Source organism: Lipotes vexillifer, unplaced genomic scaffold (assembly GCF_000442215.2).
Source record: "Lipotes vexillifer unplaced genomic scaffold, Lipotes_vexillifer_v1.1 scaffold521, whole genome shotgun sequence".
Lineage (NCBI taxonomy): Eukaryota > Metazoa > Chordata > Mammalia > Artiodactyla > Lipotidae > Lipotes > Lipotes vexillifer.
Genome location: NW_006778737.1, coordinates 1443634 through 1467845, shown reverse-complemented (window position 1 = coordinate 1467845; position 24212 = coordinate 1443634). Strand labels below are relative to the sequence as shown.

General features: G+C 37.3%; 1 protein-coding gene across 1 annotated transcript in view; it reads left to right on the top strand.

The window, feature by feature from the left end:
* The window catches only part of DNAH12 (dynein axonemal heavy chain 12), a 222311-nt gene that overhangs the window by 80470 nt on the left and 117629 nt on the right, over positions 1–24212 (top strand). The window contains exons 17-28 of the mRNA XM_007451772.1: positions 2609–2794; positions 3419–3619; positions 6564–6758; positions 14284–14405; positions 14500–14761; positions 17049–17189; positions 17499–17655; positions 17887–18059; positions 21888–22040; positions 22535–22774; positions 23111–23356; positions 23683–23802. Coding sequence (XP_007451834.1) covers positions 2609–2794; positions 3419–3619; positions 6564–6758; positions 14284–14405; positions 14500–14761; positions 17049–17189; positions 17499–17655; positions 17887–18059; positions 21888–22040; positions 22535–22774; positions 23111–23356; positions 23683–23802 — 2196 coding nt within the window. The remainder of the gene's footprint in view (positions 1–2608; positions 2795–3418; positions 3620–6563; positions 6759–14283; positions 14406–14499; positions 14762–17048; positions 17190–17498; positions 17656–17886; positions 18060–21887; positions 22041–22534; positions 22775–23110; positions 23357–23682; positions 23803–24212) is intronic.

The following is a 24212-nucleotide window of genomic DNA, read 5'->3' as shown; positions in this document are numbered from 1 at the left end:
CCTGCTGAAAAGTCTGCTTATAGTCTTATGGGAGTTCCCTTATACAGTAAATAACTAGTTGCTTTTCTCCTGCTGCTTTTCAGGTTCTCTCTTTATCTTTAATTTTTGTCATTTTAATTATAATGTGTCTCAGTGGGTACCTGTTTAGGTTCATCTTGTTTGGGATTCTCTGTGCTTCCTAGAGCAGGATGTTTGTTTCCTTCTCTAGGTTAGGGAAGCTTTCAGCTAATGTTTCCTCAGATAAGTTCTCTGCTCCTTTCTCTCAATTTTCCCCTTCTGGGACCCCTATAACATGGAAGTGAGTACACTTGATATTGTCTCAGAAGTCTCTTAAACTATCCTCATTTTTTATAATTCATTTTTCTTTTTTTCTGTTCAGCTTGGATTATGTCTAACACTCTGTCCTCCAGATCACTGATCTGTTCTATATTATTCTATCTGCTGTAGATTCCTTCTAGTGTATTTTTCATTTCAGTTAATGTATTATTCAGCTCTGATTTGTTCTTCTTTATGTTTTGTAACTCTTAGTTAAAATTCTGTGTTCATCCATTCTTCTGAGTTCAGTGAGCATCTTTATGATTATTACCTTGAACTCTTTGTTGAGTAGATTGCTTATTTGCATTTAATCTAGTTCTTTTTCTGAGGTTTTGTCTTGTTCCTTTGTTTGGAACATATTCCTCTTGCCTTCTCATTTTACCTAATTCCCTATGTTTATTTCTATATATTGGATAGGACTGTTATGTCTCTTGATCTTGGAGAAGTGACATTATATAGGAGACATCCTATGAGCTCAGCAGTGCACTCCCTCCTGGCTACTAGACCTTATGCTCCAGGGGTGTCCTCTATTCATGCTGCATGCTCCCTTCTGTTGTGGAAGAGATAACTGTTTGGGGCATATTGGTTGGTGGGGCTGGCCCTTGGCCTGTCTGGCTGTGATGCTCTGACTCATGCAGTTGTTGTGGGTGCCCTGGTGGGCAGGGCAGTCTCCTGGTGAGGCTGACTGTGTAGCTGGGCAATGCACCCCCTTCAGGACCACAGGTGGGTGGGACAGGATCCGTGTGCATTTGACTATGTGGCCTGGTGGTGCAGAATTGCTGTGGGCCCTCTGGTGCACAGGGCAAGCTCTCAGCACTAATAGGCTAGATGGAGGATTTCTAAATGGTGCTTGCCAGTGCTGGAGTCAGTCCCATAGAACAAGATCCCCAAAATGTCTGCCACTGGCATCTCCATCCACAGGGTGAGTCCCAGAGGCCTCCTGCCTCTCTGGTAGGCTCTCCAAGATCAGCAAGTGGGTCTGACACAGGTGACTTTCAAACTACTGCCTTTTTGCTGGGACTTGGACCATGTGAGATTTTGCCTGTGCCCTTTAAGAGTGGAGTCTTTTTCCTATAGCCCTCCATCTCTCCTGAATGTAATCCCCACTGGTTTTCAAAGCCAGACATTCTGGGGGCTTGTCTTCCCAGTGCAAGACCTCCAGGATGGGGAGGTCAACATGGGTCTCAGACCCCTTGCTCCTCAGAGAGGACCTCTGCAGTGGTGATGGCCTTTTCATTTGTGTGTCACCAACCTTAGAGTTTGGCTGCTGACAAGACTGCATCTCCACTCCCCTACCCATCTTATTGTCACTCCTTCTTTATATCTGTCATTGTGGAAAATCTTTTCTGCTACTCTTCAGGTCATTCTCATAGATACTTGCTGTATAAAGTAGTTGTAATTTTGTGCTGTGCTCATAGGAGGAGGTGAATTCAGGGTCTTGCGACTCTGGCATCTTGATTCCCCTCCTCCCCCATATCTTTTATTTATTTATATTATCTCAGTGGCTGAGACACTCAATACAGTGTTGGTTAGAAGTATTAATAATGGGTATGCTTATCTTCTTCCTGATTTTGAAAGAAGTGTTCTAATGTCAGTATCAAAAGTGATGAACTGGGCTTCCCTGGTGGCGCAGTGGTTGAGAGTCCGCCTGCTGATGCAGGGGACATGGGTTCATGCCGCAGTCCGAGAGGATCCTGCGTGTCGCGGAGCGGCTGAGTCCGTGAGCTATGGCCGCTGAGCCTGCGTGTCCAGAGCCTGTGCTCCTCAATGGGAGAGGTCACAACAGTGAGAGGCCCACTTACCGCAAAAAAAAAAAAAAAAAAAAGTGAGGAACTAAGTGTTTTTGCTGGATATTTAATTTTTTTTTCCAAACAGTTACATTTTGGCATTTTGTTTCAGGCTTTTTCCCATTTATGTTTTGTGTGTGTGTTTATAACTATATATTATATTATGTTGTGTTATACTATATTTTTCTCCATATAATATATAGAATAAACTTAACTTTGTATTTCCATAATAATAATATGACAGTTTTAATTACTGTAGTTTTATCATATACTTTAATATCTTATAGAATATTTATATCCCCCTTTTTCTTACTCTTATAGTTTTCCTGGCTATTTCTACATGTTTATTTGTGCAGATGAACTTTAGAATAATTTTGTTACTTTTTCTCCCCTTCCAAATCGAATTGGGATTTTGATTGGACTCATTAAGTATATTACCTAATTTCAAGTGTATGTGTATGGAATTCAAATGAGTGACTCCTTATTGTTTCTATTTTCACCATTAGGAATACATCCCTACTGTCTCCATCCTATGCAATCCAGGAATGAGAACACGTCACTGGAAGCAGTTATCAGAAATTGTAGGCTATGACTTAACTCCAGACTCTGGAACTACAATGAGGAAAGTTTTAAAATTAAACCTTACACCATACTTGGAAAAATTTGAAGTTATAAGTGCGGGTGCAAGCAAGGTGATTATGAAGATCAACTGAAATACTTTATTTGATGAGTTTGTTAATCAACTAATCATAGTTTTTGTTGTGGTTGAATGTATAGTACTGGCTAGCAGTGGGAGGAGATGAGGTAAAGTGGTAGAAGACCACTCTTATTTTTCCCAACAAAGTGTCTGCTTCTCTATGATTTCCTTGTCCCGAATCCAGAGTAGAAATGGTTCCTTTGACCTCTTGTTAATTCTGCCACATTCTGATATGCATGGATGATATGCTAGTCTTGATATATAATTGTTCCATTAAGAATGGAAATAGATGCATGTGTGTGTGGCATGTGATGTGTGTGTATTCTAGCAGAGTAAGTAAGGCCGTCTAGTGTTCTCAAAATACACTGAAAACATCTTCAGACTATAGACTGCAGAAAAGCCACTTCAGGGAAAATCCATCAGGTCTTTCATTCTGCTGTCTATTTTAATACTGATAGCAGTAGTGTTCAGAGCAAGTGAATTTTTAAAAACTACATTGTCATTTTACATAGGAATTTTTTAATTGTTTAAAAACTTTTCCAGCTTACAGACAGTTGCAGATTACCTTACAAAAATTGCTGTGCAATGTACCAAATTCCTTCTTCTTTTTCTCATTTAGGAATTTTCATTAGAGAAATCCATGCATACAATGATGGGAACTTGGGATGATATTGCTTTTCATATAAGTCTATATCGTGATACTGGAGTCTGTATTCTTTCTTCAGTAGACGAGATTCAGGCTCTCCTTGATGATCAAATTATAAAAACACAGACAATGAGAGGCTCACCTTTCATCAAACCATTTGAAAAGGAGATCAAGGTATGTTAAATATGATAGTCAACTCCTGGTCATTTATAAAAACTGCAATCTTATTACATATATGCTCTTGTGAAAATAAGTCAGTTTGTTGGATAGCCTTGGTGAAATATAGAAACAGATAACTTAAAATTAATGTGAAAATATATAGAACAGATGAGCTATTAACTCTTACGATTTTTAAAAGAACAAATGATATTTTTATTAAGAAAAATCTTCTCCAATGACAGTGATAGATTTGGATGGAAAACAGTATTATTTAATCGAACTGTAGACAGCCTAGACCTTGTTTCATGCTATATTCTTTTTCTTTCCACTTTACTGAGTATTTTATTGACATAAGCTTTGACCGAGAAGCATAAAGTTTTCAAAATTCCTTTTCTTATAGGCAGAAAATCAATCTGGTTATTTTAATAAACATAATTGTGCAAAATGGTTGGCTGAGCAGTTAAAGAATATCTGCTGTCATTATTTAGTGGATGTGGGGCAGGAAAATGGTGTTGAACATGGAGGAGAAAAGAAGAAATAAATTTTCAACACTGGTGGTGCTATAAGGAAATGGTATTAAAGTGAAAGAAACAATATAATAATTTTGAGTTTATGCAGGAGTGTTATGTTATAAAACAAAATAGACTTTGGACATTTCTTATTTTTTTATAGAATTCAATAGCAGATAAGACAAAACATGAATTTTGCACTCTGAATTAAAAGAAATATTTTCTTCAAAGGGCAATGAATAAATTCTCATTTAAAGATTGTTTCAAGGTGATGCTAATCTTCTTTCTTTTTTTTTAAACATCTTTATTGGAGTATAATTGCTTTACAATGGTGTGTTATTTTCTGCTTTTTAACAAAGTGAATCAGCTATACATATACATATATTCCCATATCTCCTCCCTCTTGCGTCTCCCTCCCACCCTCCCTATTCCATCCCTCTAGGTGGACACAAAGCACAAAACTCCCTGTGCTATGTGGCTGTTTCCCACTAGCTACCTGTTTTACATTTGGTAGTGTATATATGTCCATGCCACTCTCTCACTTCGTCCCAGCTTACCCTTCCCACTCCCCGTGTCCTCAAGTCCATTCTCTATGTCTGTGTCTTTATTCCTGTCCTGCCCCTGTGTTCTTCAGATTCATTTTTTCTTTTCTTTTTTTTTTAGATTCCATATATATGTGTTAGCATACGGTATTTGTTTTTCTCTTTCTGACTTACTTCACTCTGTATGACAGACTCTAGGTCCATCCACCTCACTACAAATAACTCAATTTCATTTCTTTTTATGGCTGAGTAATATTCCATTGTATATCTGTGCCACATCTTCTTTATGCATTCATCTGTCAGTGGACCCTGGGGTTGCTTCCATGTCCTGGCTATTGTAAATAGAGCTGCAGTGAACATTGTGGTACATGACTCTTTTTGAATTGTGGTTTTCTCAGGGTATATGCCCAGTAGTGGGATTGCTGTGTCGTATGGTAGTTCTACTTTTAGTTTTTTAAGGAACCTCCATACTGTTCTCCACAGTGGCTGTATCAATTTACATTCCTACCAACAGTTCCTGCTATATTCTCATAACTTGTAGTGAAGTTCTATATACTATACTTTATACTTGGGAACAAATAACTTGAGGGTCTTTTAGAATAATTAATAAAATATTGTCCACTTGACAAAAACAAGTGATATTTGAGACTGTAAGATTATTTAATGTCCTTATAGTTGATGTGGGTAAGTACACAAAGCAAATAAATTATAATATTAATAGTTTTATAGATAGTATCAAAATTCAAACTGGAGACTATATAAAATGGGGAAGAGATCAACAACAAATGGATTTTTCCCCTGATATTTATTGACTTCTAAAGGTGTGCCAGATACTACTCTAGGGGTTTTACATTTATTAACCCATTTAATCCCCATAGCAAACCCTCAAGGTAGGCACTGTTATTATCAGTAGTCATAGTTAAGGGAACCAAGGCATAGGGGGCTAGGTAAGTTACCCAAGTTCACGCAGCTAATAAACGACAAACCTGGAATTCAAAAAAGGCAGTTCGGTTTTAATTTAAGCATAAATAGTGTATTTATAGGACACCTTGGCTTTTAATATTTGGAGAAGACAGAGTTGTGTTCTTCCAAAAAGACATAAAGCTGCACATTTTCCCTTGAATCAGGCTGACCTACCCTTTCCTGGTAAGAAGTTATGCTTTTGCAGATATTTCTTGTTTAACAAAGGAGAATTTACAAGACAAGTTTGAAACCTCTCTTAGAGCTTTTAAAACAAAAATATGAGGCCAATCTCTTGATATATAGGACCTTAGGCCATATATTTAAGAAACAAAGAGCTTATATGAATGATCTTTGGCTAATGAATTACCTTATGGATTCTAGGAGGTCTGTGACAATAAGGAAGACTTTTTCCCCATGCTGCATTGATGTACAGCATGGTTTCTCAACCTGGTTCTAATGACATTTGGAGCTAGATGATTCTTTGTTGTGGGGGCTGTCCTGTATATTGTAGGAAGTTTAGCAGTGTCCATGGCCTCTACACACTAGATATTAGTAGAAATCTCACCCCACCAGTTGTGACAAATGAAAATGCCTCCATACATTGTCAAATGTCCTTTGGGATGAGGGCAAAATAGCCCCTAGGTTGATAGCTACTGGTGTAGAGCAGGATATATTCCTGTATGCTTTTTGGACATGGGACAGTTCACCTAGAGATTAGGAAATTGGTCTAAATAACTACAGTCATTTGCAATTGTGAGTTCCAATGATTTAGGAAAACTTCAGACCTCCTAGAGTTTTTCAAAGCCCATGTGAGACACTATAAGTGACTTTGAGCTGTTTTGCATTGATTCAAAAATAACAATAAATTTAAAATACATATTCCTTGCTATAATTTATGGGTTTTCTTTAATAACTGTAACTTAGAATACTGTGCTCTTCATTAAGACCTGGGAGGACCGTTTGATTCGAATACAAGAAACAACTGATGAATGGTTAAAAGTGCAAGCTCATTGGCTGTACTTGGAGCCCATTTTTTGTTCTGAGGATATCATGCAACAGATGCCAGAAGAAGGTCGTCAGTTTCAGACAGTAGACAGACATTGGAGGGATATCATGAAGTTTTGTACAAAAGATCCAAAGGTGAAGTGTTTGTTTTCTCTGTTTCAAATAAAGGGGAATCTTTATTTTTGGCTACTACAGAAAGCATTTGGCTTTTTTTCCAAGTGAAAAAATAAAACCTGCTCATTGTATACAAAGTGGAAAGCTCAGAAAAATATAAGAAAGCATAGATAATTTTACTTTTCAATTCATAAGATACACTACTCATAACTCTTCAATATGTATAGTGGAGCTGCTTCAAACATTCATTTAACTTATTTGGCTTCTAATATGTATACTCAGTGATCCCTCTTATAAAAATAAATAGTAAAATAAAATAAAATGAAGAAAGCAAGAGGGTGGGAGAGAGAGACAGAGAGAGAGAGAATGAATACAAACGAATAAGTAGTGCATGTGATTCACCTGAGTTTCTACTCAATGACTCTATATGCTTGGGGGTGATGGGAAAAAAGAGTCAGCAGTTCTCTCAGTTGGTTTCACTTGCTATGTGTCTCTCCTAGTGAGCATAGCACTTGCTGAGTGTGATTTTAATGTTGAAAGACAGACCATGTATTTTTCATATGCATACTATACAAAGTTCATAGATATGTATATCCACTTTTTAATCTGGTATTCAACTTAAGAAATAATGATTTGTTTCAATGCTGGATGAAAAGGTAGCTGTGCTGGGGACTTCCCTGGCAGCACAGTGGTTAAGAATCTGCCTGCCAATGCAGGGGACATAGGTTGGATCCCTGGTCCAGTAAGATCCCATATGCTGCGAAGCAGTTAAGCCTGTGCACCACAACTACTGAGCCTGCACTCTAGAGCCTGCGAGCCACAACTACTGAAGCCCACACGCCTAGAGCCTGAGTTCCACAGCAAGAGGATCTCCCACTCGCCACCCACGCACAGCAACGAAGACCCAATGCAGCCAAAAATAAAAGAAAAAAAAAAGAAAAACTAGCTGTGCTGAACTGTTGAGGGTCAATAGTACTGAAATTTATGAGTTTCAAGGATTTCCCTTACATGTTGACTTTACAACCTTTGTAAGACATTAGTTCTTATAGAACAGAAGTCAACAGGTTTTTCCTGCAAAGGACCACATGGTAAATATTTTAGGCTTTGTGAGATGTACAGTGCTTTTTGTAACTACTCAATTCTGCTGTTTTTGTAGTAAGAAAGCAGCCAAAGACAATATGTAAGTGAATGGATGTGTCCGTGCTACATCAAAACTGTTTATGGACAACAGACATTTTCATGTACCATGAAATGTTATTCTTCTTTTAATTTTTGAACCTTTTAAAACTGTAAAAATAATTCTTAGCTTGATGGCCATGTAAAACCTGGCAGCACACAGAAGCAAGAAGAGCTATAATCCTGCAGCCTGTGGAACAAAAACCACATTCACAGAAAGATAGACAAGATGAAAAGGCAGAAGGGCTATGTAACAGACGAAGGAACAAGACAAAACCCCAGAAAAACAACTAAATGAAATGGAGATAGGCAATCTTCCAGGAAAAGAATTCAGAATAATGATAGTGAAGATGATCCAGGACCTCGGAAAAAGAATGGAGGCAAAGATCGAGAAGATGCAAGAAATGTATAACAAAGGTCTAGAAGAATTACAGAACAAAGAAACAGAGATGAATAATACAATAACTGAAATGAAAAATACACTAGAAGGAATCAATAACAGAATAACTGAGGCAGAAGAACAGATAAGTGACCTAGAAGACAGAATGGTGGAATTCACTGCTGCAGAACAGAATAAAGAAAAAAGAATGAAAAGCAATAAAGACAGCCTAAGAGACCTCTGGGACAACATTAAATGCAACAACATTCACATTATAGGGGTCCCAGAGGGAGAAGAGAGAAAGGACCCCAGAAAATATTTGAAGAGATTATAGTCGAAAACTTTCCTAAAATGGGAAAGGAAATAGCCACCCAAGTCCAGGAAGCACAGAGAGTCCCATACAGGATAAACCTAAGGAGAAATACACTGAGACACATAGTAATCAAATTGGCAAAAAATAAAAACAAAGAAAAATTATTGAAAGCAGCAAGGGAAAAATGACAAATAACATACGATGGAACTCCCATAAGGTTAACAGCTGATTTCTCAGCAGAAACTGTACAAGCCAGAAGGGAGTGGCATGATATACTTAAAGTGATGAAAGGGAAGAACCTACAACCAAGATTACTGTACCCAGCAAGGATATCATTCAGATTCGATGGAGAAATCAATAGCTTTAGAGACAAGCAAAAGCTAAGAGAATTCAGCACCACCAAACCAGCTCTACAACAAATGCTAAAGGAACTTCTCTAAGTGGGAAACACAGAGGAGGAAAGGACCTACAAAAACAAACCCAAAAAATTAAGAAAATGGTAATATGAACATACATATCAATAATTACCTTAAATGTGAATGGGTTAAATGCTCCAACCAAAACACACAGGCTTGCTGAATGAATAAAAAACAAGACCCATATATATGCTGTCTAAAAGAGACCCACTTCAGACCTAGGGACACATATAGACTGAAAGTGAGGGGATGGAAAAAGAAATTCCATGCAAATGGAAATCAAAAGAAAGCTGGAGTAGCAATACTCATATCAGATAAAATAGACTTTAAAATAAAGAATGTTACAAGAGACAAGGAAGGACACTACATAATGATCAAGGGAGCAATCCAAGAAGAAGATATAACAATTATAAATATATATGCACCCAACATAGGAGCACCTCAATACATAAGGCAACTGCCTACAGACCTAAAAGAGGAAATCAACAGTAACACAATGATAGTGGGCAACTTTAAAACCTCACTTAGACCAATGGACAGATCATCCAAACAGAAAATTAAAAAGGAAACACAAGCTTTAAATGACAAAATAGACCAGATAGATTGAATTGATATTTATAGGACATTCCATCCAAAAACAGCAGATTACACTTTCTTCTCGAGTGCGAATGGGACATTCTCCAGGATAGATCACATCTTGGGTCACAAATCAAGCCTCAGTAAATTTAAGAAAATTGAAATCATATCAGGCATCTTTTCTGACTGCAATGCTATGAGATTAGAAATCAATGACAGGGAAAAAAATGAAAAAAACACAGACACATGGAGGCTAAACAATATGTTACTAAATAACCAAGAGATCACTGAAGAAATCAAAGAGGGAGTCAAAAAATACCTAGTGGGCTTCCCTGGTGGCGCAGTGGTTGAGAGTCCGCCTGCCGATGCAGGGGACACAGGTTCATGCCCCAGTCCGGGAGGATCCCACATGCCGCAGAGCGGCTGGGCCAGTGAGCCATGGCCACTGAGCCCGCGTGACCGGAGCTCCTCAATGGGAGAGGCCGCAACAGTGAGAGGGCCACATACTGCAAAAAAAAACAAAACAAAACCTAGAGACAAACGACAATGAAAACACAGCGATCCTAAACCTATGGGATGCAGCAAAAGCAGTTCTAAGAGGGAAGTTTATAGCTATACAAGCCTACCTCAAGAAACAAGAAAAATCTCAAATAAGCAATCTAACCTTACACCTAAAGGGACTAGAGAAAGAAGACCAAACAAAACCCAAAGTTAGCAGAAGGAAAGAAATCATAAAGATCAGAGCAGAAATAAATGAAATAGAAACAAAGAAGACAATAGCAAAGATCAATAAAACTAAAAGCTGGTTCTTTGAGAAGATAAACAAAATTGATAAACCATTAGCCAGACTCATCAAGAAAAAGAGGGAGAGGAATCAAATCAATAAAATTAGAAATGAAAAAGAAGTTACAACAGATACCGCATAAATACAAAGCATCCTAAGAGACTACTACAAGCAACTCTATGCTGATAAAATGGACAACCTGGAAGTAATGGACAAATTCTTAGAAAGGTATAACCTTCCACAACTGAACCAGGAAGAAACAGAAAATATGAACAGACCAATCACAAGTAATGAAATTGAAACTATGATTAAAAATCTTCCAACAAGGGCTTCCCTGGTGGCACAGTGGTTGAGAGTCCGCCTGCCAATGCAGGGTACACGGGTTGGTGCCCCTGTCTGGGAAGATCCCACATGCCGCGGAGCGGCTGGGCCCGTGAGTCATGGCCGCTGAGCCTGCACGTCCGGAGCCTGTGCTCTGCAACGGGAGAGGCCACAACAGTGAGAGGCCCCCGTACCGCAAAATAAAATAAAATACAATAAAATCTTCCAACAAACAGAAGTCCAGGACCAGATGGATTCACAGGTGAATTCTATCGAACATTTAGAGAAGAGCTAACCCCCATCCTTTTCAAACTCTTCCAAAATATTTCAGAGGAAGGAAAACACCCAAACTCATTCTATGAGGCCACCTGATACCAAAACCAGACAAAGATACTACAAAAAAAGAAAATTACAGACCAATATCACTGATGAATATAAATGCAAAAATCCTGAACAAAATACTTGCAAACAGAATCCAACAACACATTAAAAGGCTCATACACCATGATCAAGTGGGATTTATCCCAGAGATGCAAGGATTCTTCAATATACGCAAATCAATCAATGTGACGTACCATATTAACAAACTGAAGAATAAAAACCATATGATCATCTCAATAGATGCAGAAAAAGCTTTTGATAGAATTCAACACCAATTTAGGATAAAAAGTCTCCAGAAAGTGGGCATAGAGGGAACCTACGTCAACAAAATAAAGGCCATATATGACAAACCCGCAGCAAACATCACTCTCAATGGTGAAAAACTGAAAGTATTTCCACTAAGATCAGGAATAAGCAAGGATATCCACTCTCACCACTATTATTCAACATAGTTTTGGAAGTCCTAGCCACAACAATCAAAGAAGAAAAAGAAATAAAATGAATACAAATTGGAAAAGAAGAAGTAAAACTGTCACTGTTTGCAGATGACATGATACTATACATAGAGAATCCTAAAGATGTCATCAGAAAACTACTAGAGTTAATCAATGAATCTGGTAAAGTTGCAGGATACAAAATTAATGCACAGAAGTCCCTTGCATTCCTATACACTAACAACAAAAGATCAGAAAGAGAAATTAAGGAAACACTCCCATTTACCATTTCAACAAAAAGAATAAGATACCTAGGAACAAACCTGCCTAGGGAGACAAAAGACCTGTATGCAGAAAACTATAAGACACTGATGAAAGAAATTAAAGATGATACCAACAGATGGAGAGATATACCATGTTCTTGGATTGGAAGAATCAGTATTGTGAAAATGACTATACTACCCTAAGCAATCTACAGATTCAATGCAATCACTATCAAATTACCAATAGCATCTTTTACAGAACTAGAACAAAAAAATCTTAAAATTTGTATGGAGACACAAAAGACCCTGAATAGCCAAAGCAGTCTTGAGGGAAGAAAACCGAGCTGGAGGAATCAGACTCCCTGACTTCAGACTATACAACAAAGCTACAGTAATCAAGACAATATGGTACTTGCACAAAAACAGAACTATAGATCAATGGAACAGGATAGAAAGCCCAGAGATAAACCCACACACTGTGGTCAACTAATCTATGACAAAGGAGGCAAGGATATACCATGGAGAAAAGACAGTCTCTTCAATAAGTGGTGCTAGGAAAACTGGACAGCTACATGTAAAAGAATGGAATTAGAACACTCCCTAACACCATACACCAAAATAAACTCAAAATGGATTAGAGACCTAAATGTAAGACCAGGCACTATAAAACTCTTAGAGGAAAACATAGGAAGAACACTTTTTGACATAAATCACAGCAAGATCTTTTTTGATCCACCACCTAGAGTAATGGAAATAAAAACAAAAATAAACAAATGGGACCTAATGAAACTTAAAAGCTTTTGCACAGCAAAGGAAACCATAAACAAGACCAAAAGACAACCCTCAGAATGGGAGAAAATATTTGCAAACGAATCAATGGACAAAGAATTAATCTCCAAAATATATAAATAACTCATGCAGCTCAATATTAAAAAAAAACAAACAACCCAATCCCAAAATGGGCAGAAAACCTAAACAGACATTTCTCCATAGAAGACATACAGATGGCCAAGAAGCACATGAAAAGCTGCTCAACATCACTTATTATTAGAGAAAGGCAAATCAAAACTACAATGAGGTATCACCTCACACCAATTATAATGGGCATCATCAGAAAATCTACAAACAGCAAATGCTGGAGAGGGTGTGGAGAAAAGGGAACCCTCTTGCACTGTTGGTGGGAATATAAATTGATATAGCCACTATGGAGAACAGTATGGAGGTTCCTTAAAAACTAAGAATAGAATTACCATATGACCCAGCAACCACACTACTGGGCATATACCCTGAGAAAACCATAATTCAAAAAAACACATGCACCCCAATGTTCGTTGCAGCACTATTCACAATAGCCACGACAGGGAAGCAACCTAAATGCCCATTGGCAGACGAATGGATAGAGAAGATGTGGTACATATATACTATGGAATATTACTCAGCCATAAAAAGGAACAGAATTGGGTGATTTGTAGAGATGTGGATGGACCTAGAGACTGTCACACAGAGTGAAGGAAGTCAGAAAGAGAAAAACAAATATCGTATATTAACGCATATATGTGGAACCTAGAAAATGGTAGAGATGAACCGGTTTGCAGAGCAGAAATTGAGACACAGATGTAGGGAACAAACGTATGGACACCAAGTGGGGAAAGTGGTGGAGGGTGGGGGTGGGATGAATTGGGAGATTGGGATTGACATGTATACACTGATTTGTATAAAATGGATGACTGGGGCTTCCCTGGTGGCGCAGTGGTTGAGAGCCCGCCTGCCGATGCAGGGGACACGGGTTCGTGCCCCAGTCCGGGAAGATCCCACATGCCGCGGAGCGGCTGGGCCCGTGAGCCATGGCCGCTGGGCCTGCGCGTCTGGAGCCTGTGCTCCGCAACGGGAGAGGCCACAACAGTGAGAGGCCTGCGTACAGCAAAAAGCAAATAATAATAATGATAAATAAATGGATGACTGATAATAAGTAAATAAATAAACATATAAAGAAACATTTAAAAAAAACAGTGGCAGCACAGTGTATACAGATATCAAAGCATCAAGTTATATGTCTTAAATATATAAAATTTTTCTTTGTCAATTATACCTCATAAAAGCTGAAAAACAACAGCAACAAAAAAGAAACTGGTTGCAGCAGACTGGATTTAGCTCATGAGATGTAGTTTGCCAACTCATACCATAGATTGTTTATAGTTGACAGTTGTTAATGCAAAAATTAAATCACACACCAACCTAGCCGACTCTTTCCACATCATTCAAAACAATATAGGAGAAATGAAAATATGCATGACAATCATAATTTCTCATTTATAACTAGCATCTTTGGGTAAGAATATTTGTGATTTATTGAATTCTAATAGTTTTACATGATAAAAAAATTTCCTGACAATTTTCATAAACCTTTTGACACCTTAACATTTTTGACATATAAGTTAATGTTTAAGTCTTATCATAATGTCTGATATATAAGTGCTGACCTGAACGAATTGGTCTCTTTTAGGTTCTTGCTGTTACTTCTTTAACAGGTTTACTGGAAAAACTGCAGAACTGCAATGAACTTTTGGAGAAAATTATGAAAGGCCTTAATGCATATCTTGAAAAAAAACGACTTTTCTTCCCTCGGTATGATGGATAATCAATTGTGCTATAATTAAAGCATTTTTTGATGTGTGATGAATTATAACTAAAACTTTTGTATTTGCATGTTTTTCCCTAGTTTTTTCTTCTTATCTAATGATGAAATGTTAGAGATTTTGTCAGAGACCAAAGATCCACTTAGAGTTCAGCCTCATTTAAAAAAATGCTTTGAGGGCATCACTAAATTGGAGTTCCTTCCCAATTTGGACATTAAAGCCATGTATAGCTCTGAAGGTGAGCGAGTGGAGCTGATTGCACTTATTTCCACATCTGCAGCGCGAGGTGCTGTGGAAAAGTGGCTCATTCAAGTAGAAGATTTGATGCTCCGGAGTATTCATGATGTGATTGCTGCAGCCAGGCTGGTATGTTTCCTAGGATTTAATGTATATCCTATATTCTGTAAATGCTTTCTTTTAGGAGGTTTTGAATGGGTACCAGTAAATGAACACTTAAGGTCTTACTATTTTAAGGCTTTTATTATTTTCTTTACTCTTTGTTCCTAACATTATTAAAGTAATAATAGTAGTAAGAATTGATAATAATATGTGATTAAGTGCTACAAAGGAAAAACAGTGTTATGAGAAAGAATAATAAGGTGTATATAATTTAGAATGGGGGAGGTGGGTTGCTAGTGATAGGCTCTTAGAGAAAGTAAAATTGAAACTGAGACCCAAAGGATAAGTAGGAATTAACCAGATAAATAGCAAATGGGAGAGCACCTAAGTATCCTGTGTTAAGCCCCTGAGATAAGAAAGAACCTCAGACATGGGTGTTAAATGCATGATCTAGTTTACTTATTGCTATTTACACTCAAACAATTACTTAAAAACTCAAAATGAGGTGAACCAACATTAATGGAGGATCTATAATATTTGAGAGAAATATAACATGTAGGCACTACATGTACCTCACTTTTGCTAATTCAATTAACCTAATCTTGAATGATAAACTTCAGTATATTTCTTCCTTTAGGATCACAAAGGAACAGTTGTGTAGTAAAAATGTCATTTAAAAAGGCTTTGCAGCCTTTTCAACTCACTTTATATGAGTGAGGAATCCTTTTCCTTCACCAAGAGCCCTATGAGAATCATCTTCTTGCAGTGACTATTCTGTTCCGCTTCAATGTTCCTGCAGATAAATCTTGACTTTTTCTCTCCTTTTTTCTATTTATGATTCCAAACAAACTAAAACACATAGGAAAGAATCAACATTGTCCATGAAAGTATTTCCTTAATCCATATAGAAATTTACCTTCTATGTACCTAGCAATGGCTCATCAATTCTTCGAAACTCAGCCTTCTTTGAAACTTAGATTAATTTGTCATTGGCATTTATCTATAAATATTGCTAATAAAATGCATTTTAATAATAGATATTTACATCCTTATGTTTAATATTCTTATATCTAAGGTGGTGTCATTGTATTAAAAATATAGTTTCCAGGGAACTGCCTGGAAGTCCAGTGGTTAGGACTTGATGCTTTCACTGCTGTGGCCCAGGTTCAGTCCTTGGTTGGGGAACTAAGATCCCGCAAGCTGTGCCGCATGGCCAATAACAAAAATACATATATATAAAATTTCCTTTAGTATCGACACTTCATACTTTGTTCTGCGGTTGTTTTTTTTTTCAGTTTTTAATTTGGATCTGCTATTATCATTTACTTTTGAAACAAGTTATTTTTGAAAAGACCACCCCCCCAATAAATCTATTTAAATGCATTTTGAACATAAAAATGTTAGAAGAAATGAAAGTATACTTTGAACTCAAAGGCATAGATTGTTCAATTGTATATAAATGAACAAATATATTATTGTTTAAATTATATATGCTGGTCATACAAGTTTTTTTTTAATTAATTAATTTATTTATTTTTGGCTGTGTTGGGTCTTCGTTTCTGTGCGAGGGCTTTCTCTAGTTGCGGCAAGCGGGGGCCACTCTTCATCGCGATGCGCGGGCCTCTCACTATCGCGGCCTCTCTTGTTGCGGAGCATACGCTCCAGACGCGCGGGCTCAGTAGTTGTGGCTCACGGGCCTAGTTGCTCTGCGGCATGTGAGATCTTCCCAGACCAGGGCTCAAACCTGTGTCCCCTGCATTGGCAGGCAGATTCTCCACCACCGCACCACCAGGGAAGCCTCATACAAGTTTTTAGAAAAGCTATGGATAAATAATACAAGGGTTCTAGCTACTAGGTCAGTTTTCTACTAGATGGCATAGTCTTCTTTTCAATTAAATATTGGTATCAATATATATAACCTATTAGACTGATTTATTTTGTACTTTAATAAACCCTCATATTTCATTATAATAGAAGTAATATGTATTCTATGTAGAAAATTGACAACTCCCCACAGCAAGGAAACCTAAAATTCCTATGGAAAATAATTTCCAGAAGAATCAATAATCAAATCCTTCCAAAGATAACTGATTATTAACATATTTGTGCTCATCTTTCCATTCTTTTATAAATAAATATTTCAAAAATATGATTTGTAAAAAATTTTCAGGTCTTTTAAATAGTCATCTAAAATTTTTCATGAGTACATTCTAGCCTACAAATGTACCAAATATTGCACTTCTTTATTGTTAAACATTAAGCTTTTTTCCCCTTTGTAAACTTTTAAAGTTAGAAATGCATTTTAATTACTCAGGCTTATCCAGAATCTGCAAGAAGAGACTGGGTTCGAGAGTGGCCTGGCCAAGTTGTACTTTGTGTTTCTCAAATGTTCTGGACCTCTGAGACACAGGAAGTTATAAGTAGTGGGACAGAGGTAAATCATTACCTTAAATAACATTCTTTTAAAATAACTTTCTTTTCTACATGCTATGTTTTTTTAGTTAGCTTATCTATTATTTGCAAAGGTAATCTTCCCCCCAATTTCTACATGTAGCATTAAAATTGTACAATTATTTAAAAACTTGTTCTTAATTTTTCTTATGCTTATACAAAAATCACTCTATTCGAGAACTCATTTCTATATTGAGCTAAATTATGATGTCAGAATTGTTAAAGAGTAAATGCATGAAATATGTTTTAGCTACTATATAACATTAGTTTAATTGCTTTTTTTATTTTGTAGGGATTAAAGAAGTACTATAAGGAACTTCAGAATCAACTAAATGATATTGTAGAGCTGGTAAGAGGAAAACTGTCGAAGCAGACCAGGATCACTCTGGGGGCTTTGGTTACTATTGATGTCCATGCTAGAGATGTGGTTATGGACATGATTGATATGGGTATGTGACTCTTTTTAATTTTAAAAATAAGATATAGATAGCTTTTAGAAACAAGGACTTACACTGTATGTCTTTTTCTCTCTAAACAGAATTTATTTTATATGATCTTTTCCATAAGTTAGAAAACATGAATTATTTTAATATTTGCTGTTGTAAAGATGATAAAATACTTATTTTTCAAATTATTTCCATTTCAGGATTATCTGTCTTGTTTTACTTTATTCCTTTTAGGTGTCTCACATGATACAGATTTCCAGTGGCTTGCTCAGCTTCGATATTATTGGGAATATGACAACGCTCGAGTTAGTATCATTAATTGCAACGTAAAATATGCTTATGAATACCTTGGTAACTCACCTCGACTTGTCATTACTCCTCTAACTGACAGATGTTACAGAACATTGGTATGTGTTTAAATTATTTTAATTCACACATTAAAGATTCCTTTTTGGTTTGGTGTCATATTTTCTTGTATAAATTTAACATGACTATCCTCATTTTATTCTCTTATCTGTATAATTGAATACAGCTATCCCTTCCTAATCCCAAATTCCCTTTATGTGAAGTTATAGTAGTGAATATTTATTTCTGCGTGCTTTTGTAGAATACAAGAGTGTGTGAATTCTAATGTTTGAAAATCGTGAGTCACTCCCGTTGGGGATAATTAGAAAAAGGAAGGTACTGGAGATTTAAAGAAGAAACCAGAGCTTCGGAAAATGGTATCAGTTTTTGCAGTGGAGTTCTGGGAGAGATGACAAGAAGATGAAGGAAGCACATTTGGGCCTTAGAACTCCAAGTTAGTTTTGTTGAATAGGAGAGGGGGAGCTGAAATGTAGGCAGGTGGTACTGAAGGCTGTGCTTGTTGAGAAGCTATGGAAGATAAAGCCATGACTACAGAAAACAACAACAACAACAAAGTGAAACCCTGGGAATTGCGTTGTCAGATAAAATATAGGACTTTCAGGTAAATTTGAATTTCAAATGAACAATGAATAATTTGTTAGTAGAAATATGTCCTAATTATTACATGGGGCATACTTATACCAGCAAATTATTCATTGTTTATCTGATTTTCAAATTTAACTGGGCATCCTGTATTTTTATTTGCTAAATCTGGCAACCCTACCTGGGAATTGAGGAGATGCATCAAGAAACACCAATCCACCTGTGCTGAGTAAGTAAATTAAAATGTCTTTGAATTTTCTGGAAGCAGAAATGAAATGGGGATTATTGGGCAAATGATTTTCTAGGGAATGCTCTCAGTAAAAACCCATAAGGAAATGAGGAAAGCAGGTGGGAAAGCTAAACCAAGATGTGGTTTTGATGGATGTATGGCCTTAACCTCATCTCATGAGGAGCGTTGGAGCATGAATGGCATCTCAGGGGTACTTCACTTTAAGGCAAAGGGGTCTAGCTTTTCTATCCCTTTATTATCATTGGCTATGGTTCACTCCTGGGGCTGGGGCGGGGTGTGTGTGAGTAAGCTTTCAGGTGTTTGTGGATAAGGGAGCTCCTATGAATTGAGGGCAAATCTCAGGAGAAATGGACAGTTGTGAGCTATTTGTAGATGACTGACAGCAATTGGAAGGATGGATGCTATGACCAGTAAAAGAATCTGAGTAAGGTTCTAGTGCATCTATGATAAAAAGTTTCACCAAATCCTCTTTCTCAGGAAGCTACCTGAAGGCCAGACCACATCTGTCTTGTTCTCTACTCTAGTGATTGACAAGTACATAAGTTACTACCTAAATGTTTGTTGAGTAAATGAATCTCAAGCTTCTGTGTCCTCGACCTCACTGAAATCAGCTGTGAATATTTGTAAGGTGGACGCTAAGGACTTTGAGTTCTATAATCAAAATCACATTAAACACTTGTATGTAACACTAAACATTGAAAGTCTCCTATTATATTTACTATCCATAATAAAGGGAACACATTTGTAAGCATTTTTTGGAAATTATAAAGAAAGGAAAGACTGAGGTTTCCAGCAATCAAGTTAATGGACATTAACAGTATAGCATTTACTATAAATTTAAGATGGGTAAAATATCATTGATATTGCCTTTATTTAATGAGCTCTCTCTATTTTATTTTAGTAAATGTGAAAATATTTAAGATTTTCATAGGTCTATCTATTAGTTTTTTAAATACTTAATTTTTTTAGAGCACTTTTAGGTTCACAGCAAAATTAAGCAGAAGGAACAGAGCATTCCCATATACCCCTTGCCTCCCCAAATGTACAGTCTTTGTCCTTTAACCCTATTTTATCTAAAAGGAGTTAAGTTTCACAAACTCTCATAGCAGTTTTCATGAAACAAACTTCATCGAGAGAGTTGACTGTAACTTGTATGCATATAAAAATTTCCAGCCATTTTTCTAGTCACTGTGGGGACCCAGAAAGAATTCAGATACTGCTGATGTTACTCTAAAGGAGCTTAAGGACTGGGACTTCCCTGGTTGTCTAGTGGCTAAGACTCTGTGCTCCCAATGCAGGGGGCCTGGGTTCAATCCCTGGCCAGGGAACTAGATTCCACATGCATGCAGCAACTAACCTTTCTCATGCCACAACTAAGGAGCCCACATGCAGCAACTAAGACCCAGCACAACCAAATAAATAAATAAATATTTTTAAAAATTATTAAAAAAATAAAGGAGCTTAAGTACTAATTGAGAGGGAAAAAATGTACATAGTTAACTGTAATGTGAGCGTTGCTGAACCAAATGAACCAGGTTCATTTGTCTGACTCTCTGCAGTAAGCCAAATGCTGAAACGCTGAGGTTTGCAGCAGAGAAAGTGCTTATTCACAAAGCAGCCAAGCAAGGAGATAGGAAAACAACTCAGATATGCCTCTCTGAAGGCGAAGGGCTCAGGATATCTATGGGATAAAGCTGAGGTGTGGGGACCATGGGGAAATGTAATTGAAAACAAGAAAAAGGTGAGGCAATCGTTGCTCTGCGCATATGCACCCAAGCCATAGGCTTTTTCAAGGGAGGAAAGCTCAGAAAGTAGCCTAGTTAGCATGCTCTGAGGGTGGAGTTTTTGGCCTCTGACATCAAAATGTCACCGAGTGGACCCTTGCCCATGCCCAGGTGGAGGGTTGATGGTCTTAACCGTCTTAACCAGCTCAAGCTTGATTTGACACAGTAGACTCCAAATATGTAAAAAGCAACTTGGGCAAACATCCAAATGCCCAGGCTACAGGACGCTTGGAGGATACGCCAGCTTTCATAAAAACAACACAAGTGAGTCCAACCAGTGAAGGTAGGTCACAGTTTACCATTTATCAGTGGGTAACTGATGACTACTCTGGGTTTCGCAAGGTTGAATGTGATACTACTGGTTAGAGAAGTACAGAACAATGCTATGGGGATGGATAAAATGAAGAACATACCAAGAGTGGAATGCAACAGCGAAGGTGAATCATAGACAAAATTATATAGTAGGTCATCTGTTTATTTTCCCACTGATGGGCCCCCATTTATGCCCCTCACTTTTAGGTGTTTTCCCTCTTTGCAGCTAGCCGTAGAGGTTGTCATCATTGATCTCTACAACCATCTCCATAACCACTTCTTTTTTTTATTTTATATTACTTTATTTTATAGGAGATGGAGCAATCTGCTCTTTTTTTTTTAAGTAATTGGTTTATTCATTCATCTCTAGGTGCATTAGGTCCTCGTTGCTGCGTGCGGGCTCTCTCCAGCTGCAACGAGCAGGGGCCACTCCCCGCCACGGTGTGCAGGCTCCTCACTGCGGTGACCCCTCCGGGGGCTCTAGTTGTGGCACACGGGTCTAGGCACTCTGCGGCATGTGGGATCTTCCCGGACCAGGGCTCGAACCCGTGTCCCCTGCATTGGCAGGCAGATTCTTAACCATTGCACCACCAGGGAAGTCCCTCCATAACCACTTCTAATTAAACTTTTCTGACCAAATGTTAACACTTAAAGGCTGGATTCTCTTTGTTTTTAAAGGCAAATGGGATACCCATGAATTATTAGAAAATAAGGAGACTTTGATACAGTTTCACTTTTTTTTAGATCCTTTAAACTGCTTTTTCTTTGTGCAGCTAGAAAATTGAGTGCTAAAAATTAACTGAATGATGTAATTGTATTACTGCCTCTCTGAAGCTACACATAAGACTAAATCCACTTTATAAGCAATTGTTCTATTATAGGGTTTTTTGTTTGTTTTCAGTTAAGCATGGATTTCTCTTCACGTTTATTTTTCCTTTCAGATAGGTGCCTTCTATTTAAATCTTGGAGGTGCTCCAGAAGGGCCAGCAGGCACAGGAAAAACTGAAACCACCAAGGACTTGGCTAAAGCTCTTGCTGTACAGTGTGTGGTATTCAACTGTTCAGATGGGCTAGATTATCTAGCAATGGGAAAGGTAAAGTTACATATTAAATGTTACAAATTTACAGCTAGGTCAACCTGGATAAACTGAAGCAAACTCGTTTAAAACACTGAATATGGTTTAAGCATTACTTGACCTTTTTTTTTTTAGGGGTAAAGACGTTTTTATCCTTGGGGCTTTTATTAACTGTCACTTTTGACTTAAAAAGGTTAAATTTTTGTTTTGTGGGCTTCCCTGGTGGCGCAGTGGTTGAGAGTCCGCCTGCCAATGCGGCGGCGGACTCTGAACCCGTGTTCGTGCCCCGGTCCGGGAAGATCCCACATGCCGCGGAGCGGCTGGGCCCGTGAGCCATGGCCGCTGAGCCTGCGCGTCCAGAGCCTGTTCTCCGCAACGGGAGAGGCCACAACAGTGAGAGGCCCGTGTACCGCAAAAACAAAACAAAACAAAAACCCAAAAAAGGTTAAATTTTTGTTTTAACAAATGATGCCCTTTCCTACGAAAATCATCTCCTTTTTTCTTGTCCTCAGTTTTTTAAAGGATTGGCTTCTTCTGGTGCTTGGGCTTGCTTTGATGAATTTAATCGAATTGAATTGGAAGTGCTGTCAGTGGTAGCTCAACAGATCCTTTGCATTCAGAGAGCCATTCAACAGAAGCTGGAAGTGTTTATTTTTGAAGGGACAGAACTTAAGCTCAATCCAAACTGTTTTGTAGCTATTACTATGAATCCTGGCTATGCAGGACGTTCTGAATTACCGGATAATCTTAAGGTAATATTTTTTTAAAGAGTGTAAATTTGGTAATCAAAAGTAACAGCATAATCTACTCAAAATGGTATAATTTTCTCACATGTATTTGTAATCTCCCTTTTACCTTTTCCATTTGCTATAAGGTAAACCTCTAAAAACTTTTTTAGATGTCTAAAAAAAATATTAGAGTACATAAAACTGTTAAAGTGCTACTGAAAAAATTACAAAGTTAATGAAAAGGTGCTTCCCTGGGGGAATAAACTTGGATATCAACACATTATCTTTGGGTGCTTATGCTCAGCTTTAAAAATGGTTTCCTTTATGTAAATAATATATTTCATTTATTATATACTTCAGGTTCTTTTTAGAACAGTGGCTATGATGGTTCCAAACTATGCCCTCATAGCAGAAATCTCCCTCTACTCCTATGGATTTTTGAATGCAAAACCTCTGTCTGTGAAGATAGTAATGACCTACAGGCTCTGCTCAGAGCAGCTCTCATCACAATTTCATTATGACTATGGAATGCGAGCAGTAAAAGCAGTTTTAGTGGCTGCTGGAAACCTAAAACTAAAATTTCCAAATGAAAATGAAGATATACTTGTAAGTATTAAATATACATGTTGTGAAAGTATCTGTAGAAAGATAACTTTTTCAGCAAGGTTGATCATGAACTATAGATAGGCAGATAAGAGAGTTGTTGCTTTGAGCCTTGTTACATGGGGTTGAAATGATAGTTTTGAGGTTCTGTTTTTCATTATACTTTGTATGAAACCAAGGACCATTAGGTTTGATAAGTGTAGTATTGGCTTTTTAGTATGGGGATTCCATGGAAGCATGTAAAAGAAACTTTGACTTTGGTGGGGTGGGGGTGAAAGAAGGGCAAATACTGGCAATTAACTTATCTTGCACTTTTTGGATGGTTTTAGCTTCTTCGATCAATTAAAGATGTAAATGAACCAAAGTTTTTATCACATGATATACCCTTATTTAATGGAATAACTAGTGACTTATTTCCTGGTGTTAAACTTCCTGAAGCTGACTATCATGTAAGTAAACCTGTGAGAATGACTTGTTCTGCAAATAAATTCATCTGGTGACTCAATAGTTTTCCAAGTTTTATTAAATGAGCGACTTATTCTGTTTGGAGGATAAACCCCTATTTTGGCCACTTTAATTAATGAGGAAGAGTAAATTTTAGTACCTTATGTTTTATGATAGTAGGGTTAACAAGATTCAGGTCAAAGATAATGTTTATTGTAAGAGAATACATATTTTATTTCCTATCTTGTGATTTATAATATTTACTACTATGTATACAATAATACTATTATATACCTCCACAGGTAGAAAAGTTGATAAACTGAAAGTGGTAAAACATCCTATAGTTTTTTTGTACAGCAAAGTGATTCAGTTATATATATATATATATATATATATATATATATTTTTTTTTTTT